This window comes from Alternaria atra (assembly GCF_907166805.1).
Source record: "Alternaria atra isolate CS162 genome assembly, contig: 21, whole genome shotgun sequence".
Taxonomy (NCBI): domain Eukaryota; kingdom Fungi; phylum Ascomycota; class Dothideomycetes; order Pleosporales; family Pleosporaceae; genus Alternaria; species Alternaria atra.
The window spans coordinates 4,635,038-4,651,855 of record NW_025091319.1 but is presented as its reverse complement, the minus strand read 5'-3'; the positions used below and the strand labels follow the sequence as shown (position 1 = coordinate 4,651,855).

Sequence of the window (16,818 nt, the reverse complement as noted above, 5' to 3'; positions counted from 1 at the left end):
GCCGAGACACGCCCAAGGCCAGCAGTAAATCTACTACTCCATCGTCCCTCTCTTGTGGAAGAGTATGGGCAAAATGGGAAGAAGATTCTTTTAAAGACGCACCAAGGCCAGCAGATAGCTCAAACAGGCTATGACTTGGAGGTGTTGCATGGTAAAAACTGGCACTTGATGCAGGACTCCTCCATATTTAAGAGTGCTGAGGTACTACAGCCAGTAGGAGATCTAATCGATGAGAGAATCAGCGACCTCATCGTGTGCGTCAAGTCTACGCAGACTGTTGCAGCCCTACGACCTCTTCTACCCCGACTTTCACGCGCGTCGAACGTCATGTTTCTACAAAATGGCGCGGGCATGATCGAAGACGCCAACACATTCCTCTGGGCTGACCCGCATACGCGACCAAACTACGTTACCGGTGTAATATCGCACGGCATCACTCTGAACCGACCCTTTTATGTCACCCACACTGGGCCTGCAGCAACATCAGTAGGACCAGTTCCTCGAGAAGATGGCGATATAGCTCAACCGCTTTCGCGGCTATTAGACATCCTACCTCTTGCGCCTCGTCTGAATTGTCAGGCTTATCCATGGCCCACTATACTACAGGTCCAACTAGAAAAGCTTGCTTGCAACGCGCTCAGCAACCCTATCTGTGCTCTCGAAGACGCCGTGACTGCCTACATCCTCAGCATCCCAGAAACCAACATGAGACTCATGCAGGAGATCTCATCTGTCATCCTCGCTTTGCCCGAGCTACAAGGCGTAGAGGCTGTAAAGGAGAGGTTTTCGGCCAAAGCCTTGCACGGCACGGTAATGGACATTATTGAGAGGAATAGAGCAACAACGGTGAGCATGGTATGGGACATGAGGAATAGGAGAGAGACGGAAATCAGGTACATCAATGGGTATTGGGCGAGACGTGGAAGGGAAGTGGGTGTGAGAACGCCGTTAAACGACGAGTTAGTAGAGAGAGTTCAGATAATGACGGCAGATAGGCTGCGGGGGGCCGGGTCGTGAAATTCATATTTTGATGTATGATTAGCAAAACTCAGACTGGATCGATGTCAGGATTCTACTGTAGACGGACAGGTGATGAGGCATATTGACTAAGTATATCTTGATGCAGTGGTCCCCTCAGCCACGAATGACCCACGCAGCGCCCCACTTTGACATGTCTTGATCTCATTCAGACCATCCATCTCATGCTTGATACGAGATGTTTTCATATTGTGACGATAGTATTATTGTGAAGAACTTTGTGAGCGTGGACTGCACGAAGCCTCGAGCAGCAAGTGCGCGCATTTGGTAACGAGACCACACTGCAAGTTTCATAGCTCACGCCACCTGGGCTGACAAACAGCGTGTGTGCAGCACGTCGCGTTACTATCGTGCAGCATCCCACGTCCACCCGATGTACTCGCACGAGACGCGCCCAACAATAGCGCTGGCCGGTAAAGACCGGACATGACCTCATTGCTATCAACTTCGTGGACCCTTAAAAGGTAGCTCCACCCAACAGCCACCATCACACCTAACAAACTACTTCTTTAGCATCAAAGCTTCACTTTTCTGACAGCTCGGCAACATGGCACAGGATCTACGCTCCCAGGATATCAAAAACCCAATTGACGTTGCAGAGGTGAGTTGTGTGGAGTCTAAACGCATGTGAGATTGTGCTAACTGATTCATCGCGACACAGTACCTCTTCCGCCGTCTACAACAGGTTGGAGTCGAGTCAGTGCATGGTGTCCCAGGAGACTACAACCTTGTCGCACTCGACTACATCCCAAAGGCCGGCTTGAAATGGGTCGGCAACTGCAATGAGCTCAATGCTGGTACGTGAAGCTCATCCTTGCGTTCGAGCTACCAGCGGCTCGCTTGCGGGAGCGACCGAAGTCGATCCGCCCGCCTCATGCTATATATACTGACAACTACTATAGGCTACGCGGCAGATGGCTACGCAAGAGTCAAGGGTATCTCTGCCCTTGTCACGACGTTTGGAGTCGGAGAACTCTCTGCAGTCAATGCGATCGCTGGTGCCTACTCCGAATATGTACCAATAGTTCATATCGTCGGCTACCCTTCTACTACGTCCCAGAAGAATGGAGCGCTGTTGCACCACACTCTTGGAAATGGCGACTTTACCGTTTTCTCGAGAATGTCCAAGGAGATCTCATGTGCTGTTTCGATGCTTAACAGCCAACACGAAGCGGCCATGCTGATCGACAACGCCATTCGGGAATGTTACCTGCAGTCGAGGCCCGTCTACATCTCCTTGCCTAGCGACATGGTGACGAAGAAAGTCGATGGCGATCGCCTCAACACACCACTGGATCTGGAATACCCACAGAACGACCAAGAAGCCGAAGACTATGTTGTAGATGTGGTATTAAAGTATCTACACGCAGCGAAGAACCCTGTCATTCTTGTGGATGCATGCGCTATCCGCCACCGAGCGTTAAAGGAGACTCATGATCTCATCAAGAAATCGGGCATCCCTACGTTTGTTGCGCCAATGGGAAAGGGCGCAGTGGATGAGACCCTACCCAACTATGGTGGTGTATACGCCGGAGACGGTTCAAACGCCGGTGTACGCGAACGCGTCGAGTCGTCGGATCTTGTTCTCAGCATTGGTGCTATCAAATCCGACTTCAACACTGCAGGCTTCACCATCCGCATGTCGCAGCTGACCACCATCGATCTGCACAGCTACGGATGCAAAGTACGATACTCAGAGTACCCCGGTGTAAGGATGAATGGCGTTCTTTCCAAAGTCACAGCGAAGCTTGGAAAGCTCAACATCGAATCCGGTCCCAACCCAAACAACAATGTTCCAGAGAAGGAGACCGCATCTACCGAACCAGTCATCAAGCATGCCTGGTTCTGGCCAAAGCTTGGCCAATGGCTAAAGAAAGATGACATTCTCATCACCGAGACTGGCACCTCAAACTTCGGTGTCTGGGAAACTCGCTTCCCAACAGGCGTCAACGCCATCTCACAAGTCCTCTGGGGCTCCATCGGATACGCAACTGGATCCTGCCAAGGTGCTGCCCTCGCCGCTAAAGAATCAAACATCAAGCGCACTATCCTCTTCACAGGTGACGGCTCCTTCCAACTCACCGCACAAGAGGTCTCAACCATGATCCGCAACAAGCTGGCTCCCATCATCTTTGTAATCTGCAACAAGGGTTACACAATTGAGCGGCTCATCCATGGGTGGGAAGACTCTTACAACGACGTGCAGGAATGGAAGTACAAGGACATTCCCCGTGTCTTCGGCGCCGAGGAAGGCAGCGTCCTCACATACCGGGTCGAGACAAAGGAGGAGGTTGAGAAGCTATTCCAAGACGAAGAGTTCTCAAGTGGCGAGACTCAAAAGATGCGGTTTGTCGAGTTGGTCATGCCGTGGGATGATGCACCGGCTGCGCTCAAGGCAGTTGCTGAGGCGGCGGCCAGGACGAATGCTAGTGCAGAGTAAATGGTGGATCAAGGGGTTGGTAACTAATGGATGGTGTTTCGAAAAGGCTTAGATACGGGATATGGCATCAGGTACGGTTCTCTTTTCTTTGTACGAATAATGACAATAACATTCTTCTCAAATATGCTTTTACATACATTACTGGCTTAATGACTTGACATTCCAATCAAACATGTAGCAGGACACACGAAAGATGGTCTCGCAAACAGATTGTACGCGACATTTTCCTGTCAGCGGCTTCGTATTGTCTTGGATAGAGACCAATGTCTTGCTACCCAAGTATCAAGGAGCCGTTGTAACGTACCACGTATCATTCCTTCACCATTGAAATAAAGACTGAGATTAGAAGCGTAGGTCGTAGTATTGAGAAACAGTTAGCAGATTCGCGCTTTGACGCAACGGAGAGGGAACGATACGTCAGTCTTGCGCCCTTTTGTGTGAGCGCGATAGCACAGCAATCTAAATCCAAACGGACGTAGACAGGAGTCTTGTAGGTCAGCTACTTGCTGCCTAGTATTACAGTTAGTCTAGTAGAGCCGACTATTGTCCAACAATGTCTAGTTGTACTCTGGTGTGCAAATATGATCCGTATATGTATTCAAGTATCGTTGCCTCGTGAGACTGTCGTATTATTCTCATGTATCAACCATGTCTTGTTATCCTCTTCTTTCGATATCCTCTTTACAAAGCGATAGCAAACACAACAGCCATCGCTGTAGTGCTAATCGCCGTCCAGAAGGTTCTGCCGCCAGTCATGCCACTCGCATCACCTGAAGCCGGACTACCGGTGTCCGAACCATCTCCCATTGGACTCGGCCTCGGGGGTGGGAAGCTTGTGTTTGTCGGCGTCTCGGTAAGGTTCTGTACCGTAATCCAGCTCGCCGCTACTCCACCTGTGAGGTTCGCATCGGCCGCAAACTGGCTGACGTTGAAACCCACCCTGTTATCCGCCAAGTCGTCGTACATGGAGGGTATGCTGAAGTTGCGTGGCTGTTGCATCAGGATGAACGTGTAGCTGTGTGGGATATCGCCGACAGGAGGTGAGGGCTGGAGATAGGGAACAGGGTTATCTGAAGGGATTACGAGCGGCGACTCTGTTGTGTTGGCCGAGAGGGGAACGGAGCGTGTGACATTTGCGGCGATCCAATGGATTAGTTGGACACGCGAGTTGTTACGGGGTACGTCGAGGTCAACCATGAGGAGGACGCATTGGCCGGGGCCTCGCTCGTCGCTGAACCATACTGAAGAAGAGATGGTAGGGCGTTGTGCGGTTTCTGGTAGTCGGTGTTAGTTGGCGTTGCAGTGGTTTAGTTCGACTCGACTACGCCGCGACGATGGAGCATGCAACATACCAGGACGAGGAATCAGCTCTCCACCAGGCGACACGGTATTATTCCCATACGTGACCGTCAAGTTCTGGGAAACCTGAATGGGAAACCCAGGTGCCGTTTCCGCCGTCGCAACACCCGCAAGCAGCGCAGTAGCGCCCAGAATGGTCTTGGTGAGCATGTTTGTCGTGATCCGCGTCGGTGTTGTTGTTGTTGTTGTTGTTGTTGTTGTTATTGTTGTTGTTGTTGTTGTTGTTGTTGTTGTTGTTGTTGGTGTGTTGTGATGTGATGGAGTCGTCGCTTGATGATTCGAAAAAAGAAAGAGCACGCGCTGCTTGTTTATTGTCCTGTCTTCTTGGACCTGCGCAAGCTGCGGGAACTTGGTATGTGTTTCGCAGCCAAGGGCCTAATTCCGAGTAGCCGAAGTGACAGCTCCAGATGTCGTTCATGACGTTCACCAAGACTTAGTCAAGCGTCGGGTTTAACGCCAGGGCGGCATCCCGGCACAACTCACCTGAGCGGGAGCCACTGATTTGGCTGCCTGAGGGCCCGTGTTCATGCGGTAGCCGGGATTACTAACATGACCTCGCTGGTCGCCTCGTCCTCGTGTTACGAGCCGCTGAATCTTTGATCGGAGCAATCGACTGTTGCACTGAGGCGGACTCTCATCATGTTCGCGCTAGTCTAAGCATGTATCGTTATCTTAGTCGCGACGTGCTTGCGCAGTTGGTGACCAGAGGAACGGGTGCCGGCAGAATGCCCACAGCTACTCAGCCTTCAAATAAGCCATGCATGGATAAAGTGTGCCTGAAATTCGTCTATGCTCTATGTTTTGGAAGCTCCGTTCCATCTCATGCTCCATATCTCGACCTCCCGGCAGCAGGTCCATTGCTTTTCGCTTCAGGCGCAAACATCATGTCTGCACAAGCCGAATGGTACTTGAAACACTCCTTACTGCCAGTTCTATGATCGGGCGATCATGTGGTCTCGTGCAGGGCCAACGCCAATCCACTTGATCTTTACTCCGATAAACTTCTCAATGTACTCAATGTAACTCCTCGCCTGGACGGGCAGGTCGTAGTAGCTCGTTACACCAGTTGTAGGCTTCTTCCAGCCAGGCAGCGTGTCGTACTGTACTTCGACTTGGGCAAGTATGTCGGTGTTGGCGGGGAAGCCTTCGAGCACTTCACCATTGTACGAGTAGGATGTTGCGACCTTGAGCTCATCAAAGTCGTCTAGGACGTCGAGCTTGGTGAGGTTGATGGCAGTGTAGTCGTTGCAGGCGTGTGAGTGCTTAACAACGACGAGGTCGAGCCAGCCGCAGCGGCGCTTGCGACCGGTTGTGACGCCGACCTCGTGGCCTACTGACTGAAGCTTCTCGCCCAGCTCGTTCAGCTGCTCTGTGGGGAAGGGTCCGCTGTCACATGTTAGACTCCAATTCTCTTCTTTCGGTACAGTGCAGACTCACGATCCGACACGGGTGGTGTAGGCCTTCACCACACCAATGACCTCCTTCAATGACCGCCATCCCAAATTGAGACCTGTGATGACACCTCCAATACCAGTGTTCGATGATGTGACGAAGGGGTATGTTCCGTAGTCGATATCCAGCATCAGCGCGTTTGCGCCTTCTACTAGGATCTTAGCGTTCTTCTCCTTCGCCGATGCGAGGAGTGGGATCTGGTCGACGACATAGGGAGCAAGCTTCTCGCGCAGAGTCTTCTCGCAATGTTAGTCTTAACACTATATAGCTCAACTCCACCATGACTGACCTTGTACTGCGCAATCTCCTCGTCCACGTCGTACTTGAGCAGATCACCGTATCGCTTCTGGAATCCTGTAGCTAATCTCCTGAGCTTCGTCTCGAAGATTTGCTCGTCGAAAAGGTCGCACATGCGGAGACCACTCCTGGTCATCTTAGTACTGTAGGTTGGGCCGATACCCTTCTTGGTCGTGCCTATATGCCACAATCAGCACTTGTATCCCATACCATGCGCGTATATTCCTTACCAATCATGCCACCACCCAGTTCCACCTCTTCCAGCCCATCTACCTTCTGGTGTACATCAAACACCACATGTGCTCTGTCCGAGATGAATATCCTTCCATCGGTCTTCAGGCCATGTTTCTCCAGCGCCTCGAGCTCCTTGAAGAAACTCGGTACGTGGACGACACAGCCACTTCCAATGACATTGATGCAGCCGGGGTTTACAAGACCACTGGGGAGGATATGGAAATCGTACGTCACGCCGTTCGCGACAATGGTATGTCCGGCGTTGTTACCACCCTGGGCGCGGCAGCAGATTTGCGATTCGTGGGCGAGGATGTCGGCGAGCTTGCCCTTGCCTTCGTCGCCCCATTGGGCGCCGAGGACAACGGTTGTGGACATCGTGAGGACGAGGGACGAAGAGAAAGGAATGGATGGGGCGGCAGGTGGGTTTTCAAATGCCCATGGAGAAGCGGACTTGGCCGAGTTAGTCACAGAGTCCAATAAAAAGATTTGCGCCGTTGGACGTCGCAATCAGCACCTTGAAGCACCGTTAGAGTCAGAGCGCAACGGACAAGTTAGATCGAATGCGCTTGTGTCGATGAAGCGTGGCCTCATCTCAAGCGCAATTCAATCTCACGACTCAATTGCTTCTTGCCAATATTCGGCGCTGGATTTCATTTACCAACTTCGTGCCCCGCCATGCCCCGCCATGCACGACACGATGCCGCAATTTTCCGCACGAGCCAATGACGCATGTACATCAACCTCAGTCCTATCGTTATTTATTTCTGTCAAATCTACATTCTCGGTTCCCTTGTAAAACACGATTGCAGTGATCAACAAACATAGACACATCTACATTTGTGGCTCAACCACGCCAAACAGCTGGACCTGGTGGCTGGTACGTCTCAGGGGCTGCCGTGTACTTACCCAGATCTACAAGAATCCCCGGATCGTTACTTCTACAATCGCGTGTTAGTGCATGCATACATTACACATTACTCCTACTCACTTGTAGGCGCCAGGGAACGCAACAAGAGGTCCCGGTATCCCACTTCCTCCCCCAGTAATCTTGATCTGCGAACAAGCCAAGTAAAACTGCGCTTTATTGGCTTGCATAGCCATGTGTAGTGCAATATGTTCAACGCGAAGCAGGTAGTCGCCCGAGGGTGTGGTAGCAGGAATTGTCGTGTTTGGTGTAACATACTCGTCTACAAAACATTATGAGTAAATGCCAAGAGTGGTAAGGCATGACATACTTTGTCCTGGCCAGCTCATTTGCTTCTGCGCATTCACGCTTGGCATTGTAGTGCTGATCTTGAACCACACTGCGCCGTTCCCATCCCAGCTCTTTACATCCTTGCCATCTGGAACTTTTGCAAGATAATATTGTGTTGGCCCTGGGTGATTAACTTGTTGCGTGGAGATGTAGTGGATCATAGACCCGGCTGGAACGGTTTTGACGTTTGGCGCGGTTTTGGACGTGTAGCAGCGGATGTCGGCAACGGTGGGATTCTACATGGAAAGTGAGCATCAAGAACATGTGACAAAAACGGGAGGTCATAATGATCATATGTTACCTCGATGCCTTGCTTGGTATTTGCGTTCTTAGTTTCGCGAGTTGACGACCAGTCTTTATCCTCTGGCTGTCCGTCTACAACGAGACGTGGAAAGGTGTCTATTCATGTAAACTCGTATGAATGAATACCAGATAGTGTTGACTTACAATGTGCCTCTACCACAGCAACGGCAGCTAGGAGGGTGGTGAGTATCTTCATGATGGGCGATCGGATCTTGCGCAATATGAGCAACGTTCTGCTCATACCTCAACGTCTTATGTATGATCCACCATCACAGCTCCAGGGACGACATACCAGCTGACTTTGAAACTGTAAATATATTAGCTTGGCTATTTCACAGTTGTCAACGTAGCCTGTCGGAGATTATAAATATATTACTATATACTAATGTCGATGAAACAGCCAACAGATGACGGCCTCCTTACAAACCATATGCTAGGGTCCAGCATCTACCGACACAGAGCGAGGGCATGACTAAATTGTAAATCATCACGAATCCAACACCTAAGTTCACAATCACAATGCGATGATGCAGACATTTCGAATACCCATGGATTATTAGGCAATCTGTAGGGGAAAAGTTGAATTCCCATTTGGCACGAGCCATGCCGTTACGCTAACATCGAGCAAAGTAAAAACGAACGAAGTGTTGAGGTCGTATCGAATCGTAGACATACACATCTAGTGCATGTAACGGAACTCAGGGTGTCTGTATCCGAGGTCCTTGATCTGAGCAGCGGTTTTACCAACCAGACGGTGGTCTCGCTTGCCCAGGTCGCGCTGCTTGTTCTCCCACTTGCAATAAAAGATACCGAAAGTGGCTAGGATGCACACGCAAATCTGACCGGCCAAGTTGATAGTGTGGCCCGTCGGATATTTTGGTGCGTCTTTGGTGGTGTACGTCCTACAATATGTTAGACCTATAACTCAGTTGTGACATCTACGTGTTGGGACGTACCAAGTCGCAAGGATACCTCCAGCAGTACCAAGTGTGACTACGTAAGCAGTCGAAACTGAGCGGACAGCAGGACCCGCTGCATTGTTTGCCGCCCATGCGAGGAAGCCAGGACCACCTGGGAATGCGCCAATGGTGATCAGGAAGATACCACCATATCTGACGTTCGGGTCGGTCGCCCATCGCATGATACAGAAGCCCGCAATAGCCGGGAGCGTAAAAACGGCGAGGTAGATACCACGACGGTTGGTCTTGTCCGAGACGAAAGCCACTGCTATAGCGATCAAGCACGCGCATACGTAGGGGGGTACTGAGTAAAGTTGCGACTTCGTGGCGGTCCAACCAAGATCGCGAAGAATAGTAGGCTAGTAATGTATGTTAGTATATGAAACTTTCATAAAGGGATACTAGCTTACCATAAACAGAGAGATACCCTGTACAGTGATGTTGATAAAGAAGAAGCCAAAGGCGCAAAAGTAGTTTGTGATGTTCATCACAGCCCTCTTCACATGGTGTACTTCGGTCTTCTCATTCTCATCAGCTCCACCTTTTAGCACAAGTCGCTGGGTAGCAATCATTCGCTCGCGTTCGTTCAAAAACCAGCATTCTTCTGGGCTGCGAGGCATGAGGAAGGGGGCTGCAAGACCGACAAGTACGGTAAAAAGTCCTTCAAAGAAGAAGATATTACGCCAGGTATGGATAATCATGCTCGAGGCTCCCCACGGTGGAATACGAGCGAGACTGTTACTGGGTCAGACTTCGATATGATCAGAGTCCTACGGCAGACTTACACAGTGGCGAGCAGTCCACCAAAGGCTCCAGCCATGGAGGCTGCGGAGACGTAGATACCGATACGGAACAACAGTTCGTTGCGCTTGTAGAAGCAGGTGATGAAGAATGCAAGGCCACTATGTGATGATTGTTAGCAAATGCTAGAAGCAACACAAGAAAGTACTTACGGCATTACACCACCTTCAAATACGCCTAGAAAAGCTCTGGCAGCTAGTAATCCCTCGAAGCTATGCACAAACGCGCTGCAGAGTGACACGAAGCCGAACCCGCATACAAGAAGCGGCAAGTAGTACTTCGGGCCAAGTTTCTTCAAGAGGATATTGCTGGGTACTTCGACAAACATGTAGACAATGTAGAATATCGAAGTTACCCAGTTGAAGCGGAAATTCCTGTCGAGATCCAAGTCCTTCGCCATACCCTGGATACGCGCATTTCCAACGTTCACTCTATGAAGATGGTCAGCAAACGGTTCTAAATGTATTAAAATTGTTCGTACCGATCGAGGAAACATAGCAAGTAAAGGAAGGTAGTGAGCGGCACAATCACTCGGTCTAGCTTGCGTCGGACCTTGGTCTCTTCCTCAGGTGTCCAGGTGAACTCGCCCTCAGTAGATCGGTCACTTCCATTGGCCTCTTCAACTACCAAGCCTGTTAACATATGACTGAAGTAAGACCGATGATCAACGTACAGAGAACGTTATCCCCTTTCTCCATCTCAGCAGGCGTGCGATTCAGGCGTGCCCCCGTCGACGCCAATCCTATCTGTGCCATTTCGACGAAGTTGGATTCCGAGGTCAAGATTCAGAGTCAGCGAGGCGAAATCTCTTCGTCGATGTGTTGTGGCCCCACACGTTCCGTAAGTCTGGGGAAAGGAATCTGGGGAAGAGCACAGCCCATATAAGGACGTACGATGCGTCCCGGTATCCGATGAGCTCAGACGTCGTACAACCGTGTATTGGGGCGCAAGTCGAGAGCCAGGAAGAAGGAATCGGCAGTTGTTTCGCAACCTACAGAGGAAAGGAATACGGCGCCATGTCTAGCTCGATGTCCGCTCCACCGCGCTCTTATCCTGTTCAAGATGGCGGCTTGATTGAACAGGGTGCGAAGTCGGTGCGGAAATTTTACCGAGTCGATACAGGAGCCCTACACAACGCCGCATAATTGCCAACGGCCTCCTCTTTGGTTGGTTTGTTGCGGGGCCCATTTCTTGGCTGGCATGGGTCGACTCGTGGAGCATGCGAAGGCGACGGGAGGACGTCTTCGTTGTGGTCATTTTGAAACGCCATGCTTGGCAAAGCGGGACAAGAACTTTGGCGTTGCTAGCAGTTCACAACGAGTTTCGGCAGTTCTTTTTGTCTTCGCAAAGCTTCTTGACTATGCTAAAGTATTGCAGTTATGGGAATCTTTCTTGAGGTTGTCCAATTTCGACAGGGCGGACTGCGGCCGGATTGCGGGTGTTCCATGTATGAGGACTTTACCCACAGGCTCTTCTGGACATGATGTACATGAGCGATTCTTCTCCTGTCAGCCCGAACAAGTGCATAGTATCTGCTGCACATCTGTGCGTATATTATCTAGGTGTTCGGCATATCTTGGTACAGTAATCGGAGACATCCAGAGGAGATCCAGCTGACTGTGTTCTACTACACGTCATAATCTGCCGATGCGCATGGATAGCAAAGCCCCTGCGACCTCAGAATTCACCCGAATCCCTTGACCGCTTGCTTGTGTTGTATGTTGGTTTCCTTGCCTTTTTGTGAGCGACATAGTATCGCATTCTACCAATGCGTGCAACCGGTAGGCAAGTCGAGATTCAAGAACTCCTCAGCGCAAGCGTGCGCAATAGGATCTATTCAAGTGGGTCCTGCTCGCATCTGGACTGTTCCGGCTCGGTTTAAATGCATGGTGGCTGCAGCTTGTGACCAGTCTTCTGCATCGATAGAAAACGAAGTCATAGACCTATGCGAGGTAATTCTCGGTGACTGAAGCTGCTGGAGCCATGGAACAAAAGGCTATTGCCAAGCTGCCACCGCCACATGGGTGGGAGGTAGGGTACGAGCTAGAGACCTACGAAAGATCGACCACTTCGAACATCAATATGATATTATATCAACACCATACACAATGCCGGTCTCTTTGTAGAGTCTCTTCTCATCGACACGTCGTGTCCATGACCCACAACTTCACAGTTCCATCGCAATGACGACCGTTTCCCCTCACAACTCCATAAATCCCCACAGCCGCTTGCCGGGAGGAGTGTCCTTTCTCAGTAGCACTATCTCTCGCGTCTCTATGTCGTATCCACCAACTCCTTCATCGCATCTCTAAGCCCATTCGGTCTTTCCGGCGAGTCACTTAGATCTACCCTTGGAGCTGACGATAGCTGTATGGGCTTGGTGGCTTTCCCGGCTTTAGTTTCGGTACCTGCTGAGTCACGGCAGTCGCCACGAATGCGGTTTCGTTCCTACGATTATCCTCGGTTGCGGCTACCTGGTCCCGTGATCGTGCTTGAACGTCACTTTCGGAAACTTGTGTATCGGCAACGTCGGCTCCCGCTGTCTTGCCAAGTTGCTCTCATCCGTTGATACTGATAATACGTGGTATCATCAAGGCTCGATCTGATGATCGAGCCTGTTTGACACTGTTCTCTTGCAATCGATTTTGTGTTCAGAATCCCATTCACCGTCCTCTAGGAAAGCTGTATGTAAATCCTCCTCGAGCTGTAGGATCGCGATATCCATGACTGCATTCTTTTCATCCATCCCCTATGTAGACTCACCCTGTTGTACAACCAGGATGTTGAGCTAGGTATCGATGTCCTCGCTTTGGCGTTGATCGTCTAGTAGTAGCTCTCGCAGATCCGCCATGACCTCGCCCTCGACCGTATTAAGTCTTTCCACCAGCTCATTTCTCTCCCATCTCAGGCGCTCGAGCTCCACCCAGATATTCCATATCTCCTCTGTTTGCCCTCTCCATCCATGCACTGTTTGGGCCTCGACAGCATGAACTCTAGTCAATCGCGCGCATGCTTCGCTCCGATTAGCCCCTTCCTGTACTTGACATCCAATACAATTTTTGTCACTCTTCAAGAGGGGGTTCTGTTGTACATAATGGTGGTGCACAGCTTCGGCGTCTTTAGCAGCATCTCAGGTTCATACTGTTTCGACCTTATGCCAGCAAGTGAAGGTCGTAGTGAGATATACGTGGATACAATAATCTGCTAAAACCACTTCTGATCCTTTCTCATGATTGGTTTTCTGTTTCTGGAGCGTCTTGTTGGGGGCGCTCTTCGCATCTCGAGCCTTCTGCCTTTCTTCGCCGCGTTCTCGTTGAAGGCGACTTACCAAACAGTCTTTGCACAAGTAGTGCTATGTTCTATTGTCTTCTTCAACCTTCTTGCACCTATTATTGTGGCAGAAGAAATCGCTACTGTCCTCATGACCACAATTGTACTTGGCTGCGAGGTCAATACACATGACTAACGATGTAGTTTGACAACCAAACCGCTCGACGGTCTCGCGTTGCGATCAAAACATGAGTGATACTCATGGCTTGATGTGTAGATTTTGAATACACACACGAAGATGGCCAAGAACACGTCACTAATAAAAGATGTGTCAGTAACAAAATGTTGATGGCACTAATTTCACCATGTGAAGCACTACAATCGCAACCCTCAGAACGTATCAGACTGGAAACATTCACGACAGATTTTCAATACAGGACTCTTGTACCTGCCACGCCAACGCTTTCCATACTTCACACATTATCTGCGCATAGCTATCACCGAATACCTCCCTAATATACTCAACTGCTTAATCCACTAAATTGACCCAGGATGTGTACGACATATCGCATATACTTCTACTGTGGGCACCTCAAATCTACGACTACTCACAAGCACTCCGGAAACGAGTGTATAATCAACGAAGCGAGAAGCATTACGATCGACGAGAAGTGCAAGCGCTGTGTGCAACGAACGTCTCAGCGGAATGCGTGATTAGGCGCTATCATGAACGGCGCTGAAGTACCATCAATAGTAACAGGCGCAGAAGATGGTGCTCATGGCAGCGGCAACCAACGCTAAGGGGGATGTGAATAACTGAGTACTGGGACTCGCAGTCTAGGGTATTCCTCAATTGCTCCACATACCACCAGAGACTTTTGTCAGCATACGGTTCATAAAAGGCTGTCATCAATACACATGAGGTATTTGGTTCTATGAATGGGATCCCAGTACCGAACCGAGCTCGTACAGGCTCTGTCTATCATGATATTGCCATCACTGCTATTGTTGTTGTTTGCGCATCTCAAAAGCTGTAGTTTTATTGAACCAACGCATGCATGAACGCTCCGGATCCTTGGGTTTATATAGAAATGACAGCTTGAGTGAAGTACTTTTAAAACCACGAGATGAGTCAGGTGTCAATACTATAGTCTTGCAAGCCGGCCTACGAATTTTCATGGCCTCTTCAAGTGTTAACCATCGTCACAGCACTATGATTAACAAATATTGTTATGCCTATCTCAGGCCCATACAACCTACCTTCCCTCTTTACACTGTATTGGGAGCCTCACGACCGTACCATGGACACCGGATCTATCACCATCGCGTCTTCTGCGCAATGTTGTCCGCTTGCATCAAAGTTCCCATCGCCGTTGTTCACAGCGCGAGTATGAGCTGATTTTGTGCGTAACTAACTCCTTTTGGCCCTTCTACGTGAACGGTGGAGCTTTTGCTCAGACGCCCTTTATTGTCCAAGGTATCGTGTTTGAAGGTGAGCCGCGTTATGACTTTCTCAATGGCTGAAAGGAGTAGGCGAAGATACTGCGTCGACGCGTAAGACGTAACTGGGAGGCCTGCTTCTATGTGGAGTACTGGAAACGAATCTTGGATTCGGAGGACGTGCGGTAGGGGCGCTATACATGGCGACGTGTTTGACGATGTGCGTTACAAAGGGTGCCGATGGAGGGAAAGCGGGGGATGGTGGGTGATAGTCGTGTCAAAAAAGGAGGATACGAGGAGGCAATCGACAAGATCCATTCCGAAGGAACAGGCGGAGATGTAGCGGGGATAACACATGCCTTCATACAAGTAGAAAGCAATATGCGCGTACATGAACTGTGTAGGAAGGGTCCGATGCGCGGCCGCTTAGTGCCGGTTGCTATCGATAAGTTCCGACGAAGATTCCGATGAACTCACCACTTTAATACTAAGCCGCCGCCTGACTTCAAAATTGCACAATTGGTACCACATTCCATCTAAATCACGACATATCTTGCCTTCTACCAATATGGCCAAAGTCGAAGGTGCACCAGCGCACGGTGCTGTAGCTCACCTCCTGCCACAAACATACAAGCGATTAGTCTCGGAATGGTTGGAAGAGGACACACCGAGCTTCGATTATGGTGGCTTCGTCGTGGGCGAGGAGATGTCCGAGGCGAAGTTACTTGGGAAAAGCGAAGTGGGTGTCACTCTTCTTGCTTCGGTTCCAGCTAACATCGATAGGGCATAGTAGCAGGCGTCCCCTTCTTCGATGAAGTCTTCCGACAACTCGGCTGCACGTGCGTCTATTATAGTAACAAACATCGTCAGACCTGATATTGACACTTACTAGTGTAGAATGGCACGTTAAAGAAGGTGCCTCCTTCCAACCCATAACTCACTGTGCTACTGTGCGCGGCCCTGTTCGCCACCTCCTCCTAGGTGAGCGGGTGGCTCTCAATACTCTTGCCCGCTGTTCGGGCATCGCCACCAAGTCTAACCGCCTCCTCACTCTTCTACGTGGAGCTGGCTACCCGAATATCCTTGCAGGTACCAGGAAAACAACACCAGGGTTCCGACTTGTGGAGAAGTATGGCATGCTAGTGGGTGGCGTGGACGCGCATCGGGTTGATCTGAGCGCGATGACGATGCTGAAAGATAATCATATTGTCGCTGCAGGGAGCATTACTAACGCTGTGAGAGCAGCCAAAGCGGCGGGTGGTTTTGCAATCAAAGTCGAAGTCGAGTGCCAATCATTCGATGAAGCCGATGAGGCTATTGCCGCTGGAGCTGACATCGTCATGCTAGACAACTTCACACCTGAGGGTGTCCAGATTGCTGCCAAAGACTTGAAGGACAAGTGGGGACGAGGAACTGGAGATAGGAAGCAGTTCCTTGTTGAGGTGAGCGGCGGGCTTACGGAGTATAACGTGGAAAAGTACGTCTGTGGGGATATTGATATCGTGAGTACGAGCAGTATACACCAAGGAGTACCGCATGTAGACTTCAGCTTGAAGATTGTACCCAAGAGTAAGAAGGATGGTGGAGAAAGTCTGGCAGTATGATCAGGGGGGTGGGTGAATGGGAATGTGAGTAACTATTAAGTAACTCTTCGGTGTCCTAAGAATCGACCGATTGACATAGATCGCAGTTACGACTTCAAAAGTCTTAACATCAGCCTATTTATCGTTCAATCTCTGCAATTCTGCATACCTATCACACCAGCGCTTTCAGGCGCAGCTGTCACGCGCATGCCGTGTTTGCCATTTATGTCGTTCCGCGTTCACCTTCACTTCTGCCAACGACGTCGACGTCTCTTAACTGGAGCAGATAGATCACCCTGCTATTGTTCGCGTACAACTACAATAAAGAAGCATAGAGAAGCTAGAGGAGCATTGGATGATTGTGCGACAGTGAGTCCCATAGCTACA

The 16,818-nt window shown here is 50.2% G+C and overlaps 5 protein-coding genes across 5 annotated transcripts; 2 read left to right on the top strand and 3 right to left on the bottom strand.

Moving 5' to 3' along the window:
- Nucleotides 1–327: 327 nt before the first annotated feature.
- Nucleotides 328–3,478, top strand: ALTATR162_LOCUS1982 (uncharacterized protein; the record flags this gene model as incomplete). Its single annotated transcript, XM_043309584.1, has 4 exons — nt 328–930; nt 1,577–1,639; nt 1,700–1,835; nt 1,941–3,478. The coding sequence occupies 4 exons, from the start codon at nt 328–330 to the stop codon at nt 3,476–3,478; spliced, it is 2,340 nt and encodes a 779-aa protein (XP_043165519.1).
- Nucleotides 3,479–4,159: 681 nt separating this feature from the next.
- Nucleotides 4,160–4,987, bottom strand: ALTATR162_LOCUS1981 (uncharacterized protein; the record flags this gene model as incomplete). The annotated part of the gene is made up of 2 exons (XM_043309583.1): nt 4,160–4,752; nt 4,831–4,987. 2 exons carry the CDS (start codon nt 4,985–4,987, stop codon nt 4,160–4,162), a joined length of 750 nt encoding a protein of 249 aa, XP_043165518.1.
- Nucleotides 4,988–5,769: 782 nt separating this feature from the next.
- On the bottom strand, nt 5,770–7,195 carry ALTATR162_LOCUS1980 (uncharacterized protein; the record flags this gene model as incomplete). The annotated part of the gene is made up of 4 exons (XM_043309582.1): nt 5,770–6,223; nt 6,275–6,525; nt 6,579–6,763; nt 6,817–7,195. The coding sequence occupies 4 exons, from the start codon at nt 7,193–7,195 to the stop codon at nt 5,770–5,772; spliced, it is 1,269 nt and encodes a 422-aa protein (XP_043165517.1).
- Nucleotides 7,196–7,664: 469 nt separating this feature from the next.
- On the bottom strand, nt 7,665–10,893 carry ALTATR162_LOCUS1979 (uncharacterized protein; the record flags this gene model as incomplete). Its single annotated transcript, XM_043309581.1, has 12 exons — nt 7,665–7,758; nt 7,809–8,007; nt 8,056–8,311; nt 8,377–8,474; nt 8,523–8,621; nt 8,671–8,685; nt 10,065–10,072; nt 10,123–10,239; nt 10,291–10,315; nt 10,541–10,569; nt 10,620–10,761; nt 10,812–10,893. 12 exons carry the CDS (start codon nt 10,891–10,893, stop codon nt 7,665–7,667), a joined length of 1,164 nt encoding a protein of 387 aa, XP_043165516.1.
- Nucleotides 10,894–15,416: 4,523 nt separating this feature from the next.
- ALTATR162_LOCUS1978 (uncharacterized protein) lies at nt 15,417–16,452 on the top strand (the record flags this gene model as incomplete). The annotated part of the gene is made up of 3 exons (XM_043309580.1): nt 15,417–15,587; nt 15,632–15,687; nt 15,741–16,452. 3 exons carry the CDS (start codon nt 15,417–15,419, stop codon nt 16,450–16,452), a joined length of 939 nt encoding a protein of 312 aa, XP_043165515.1.
- Nucleotides 16,453–16,818: the final 366 nt, after the last annotated feature.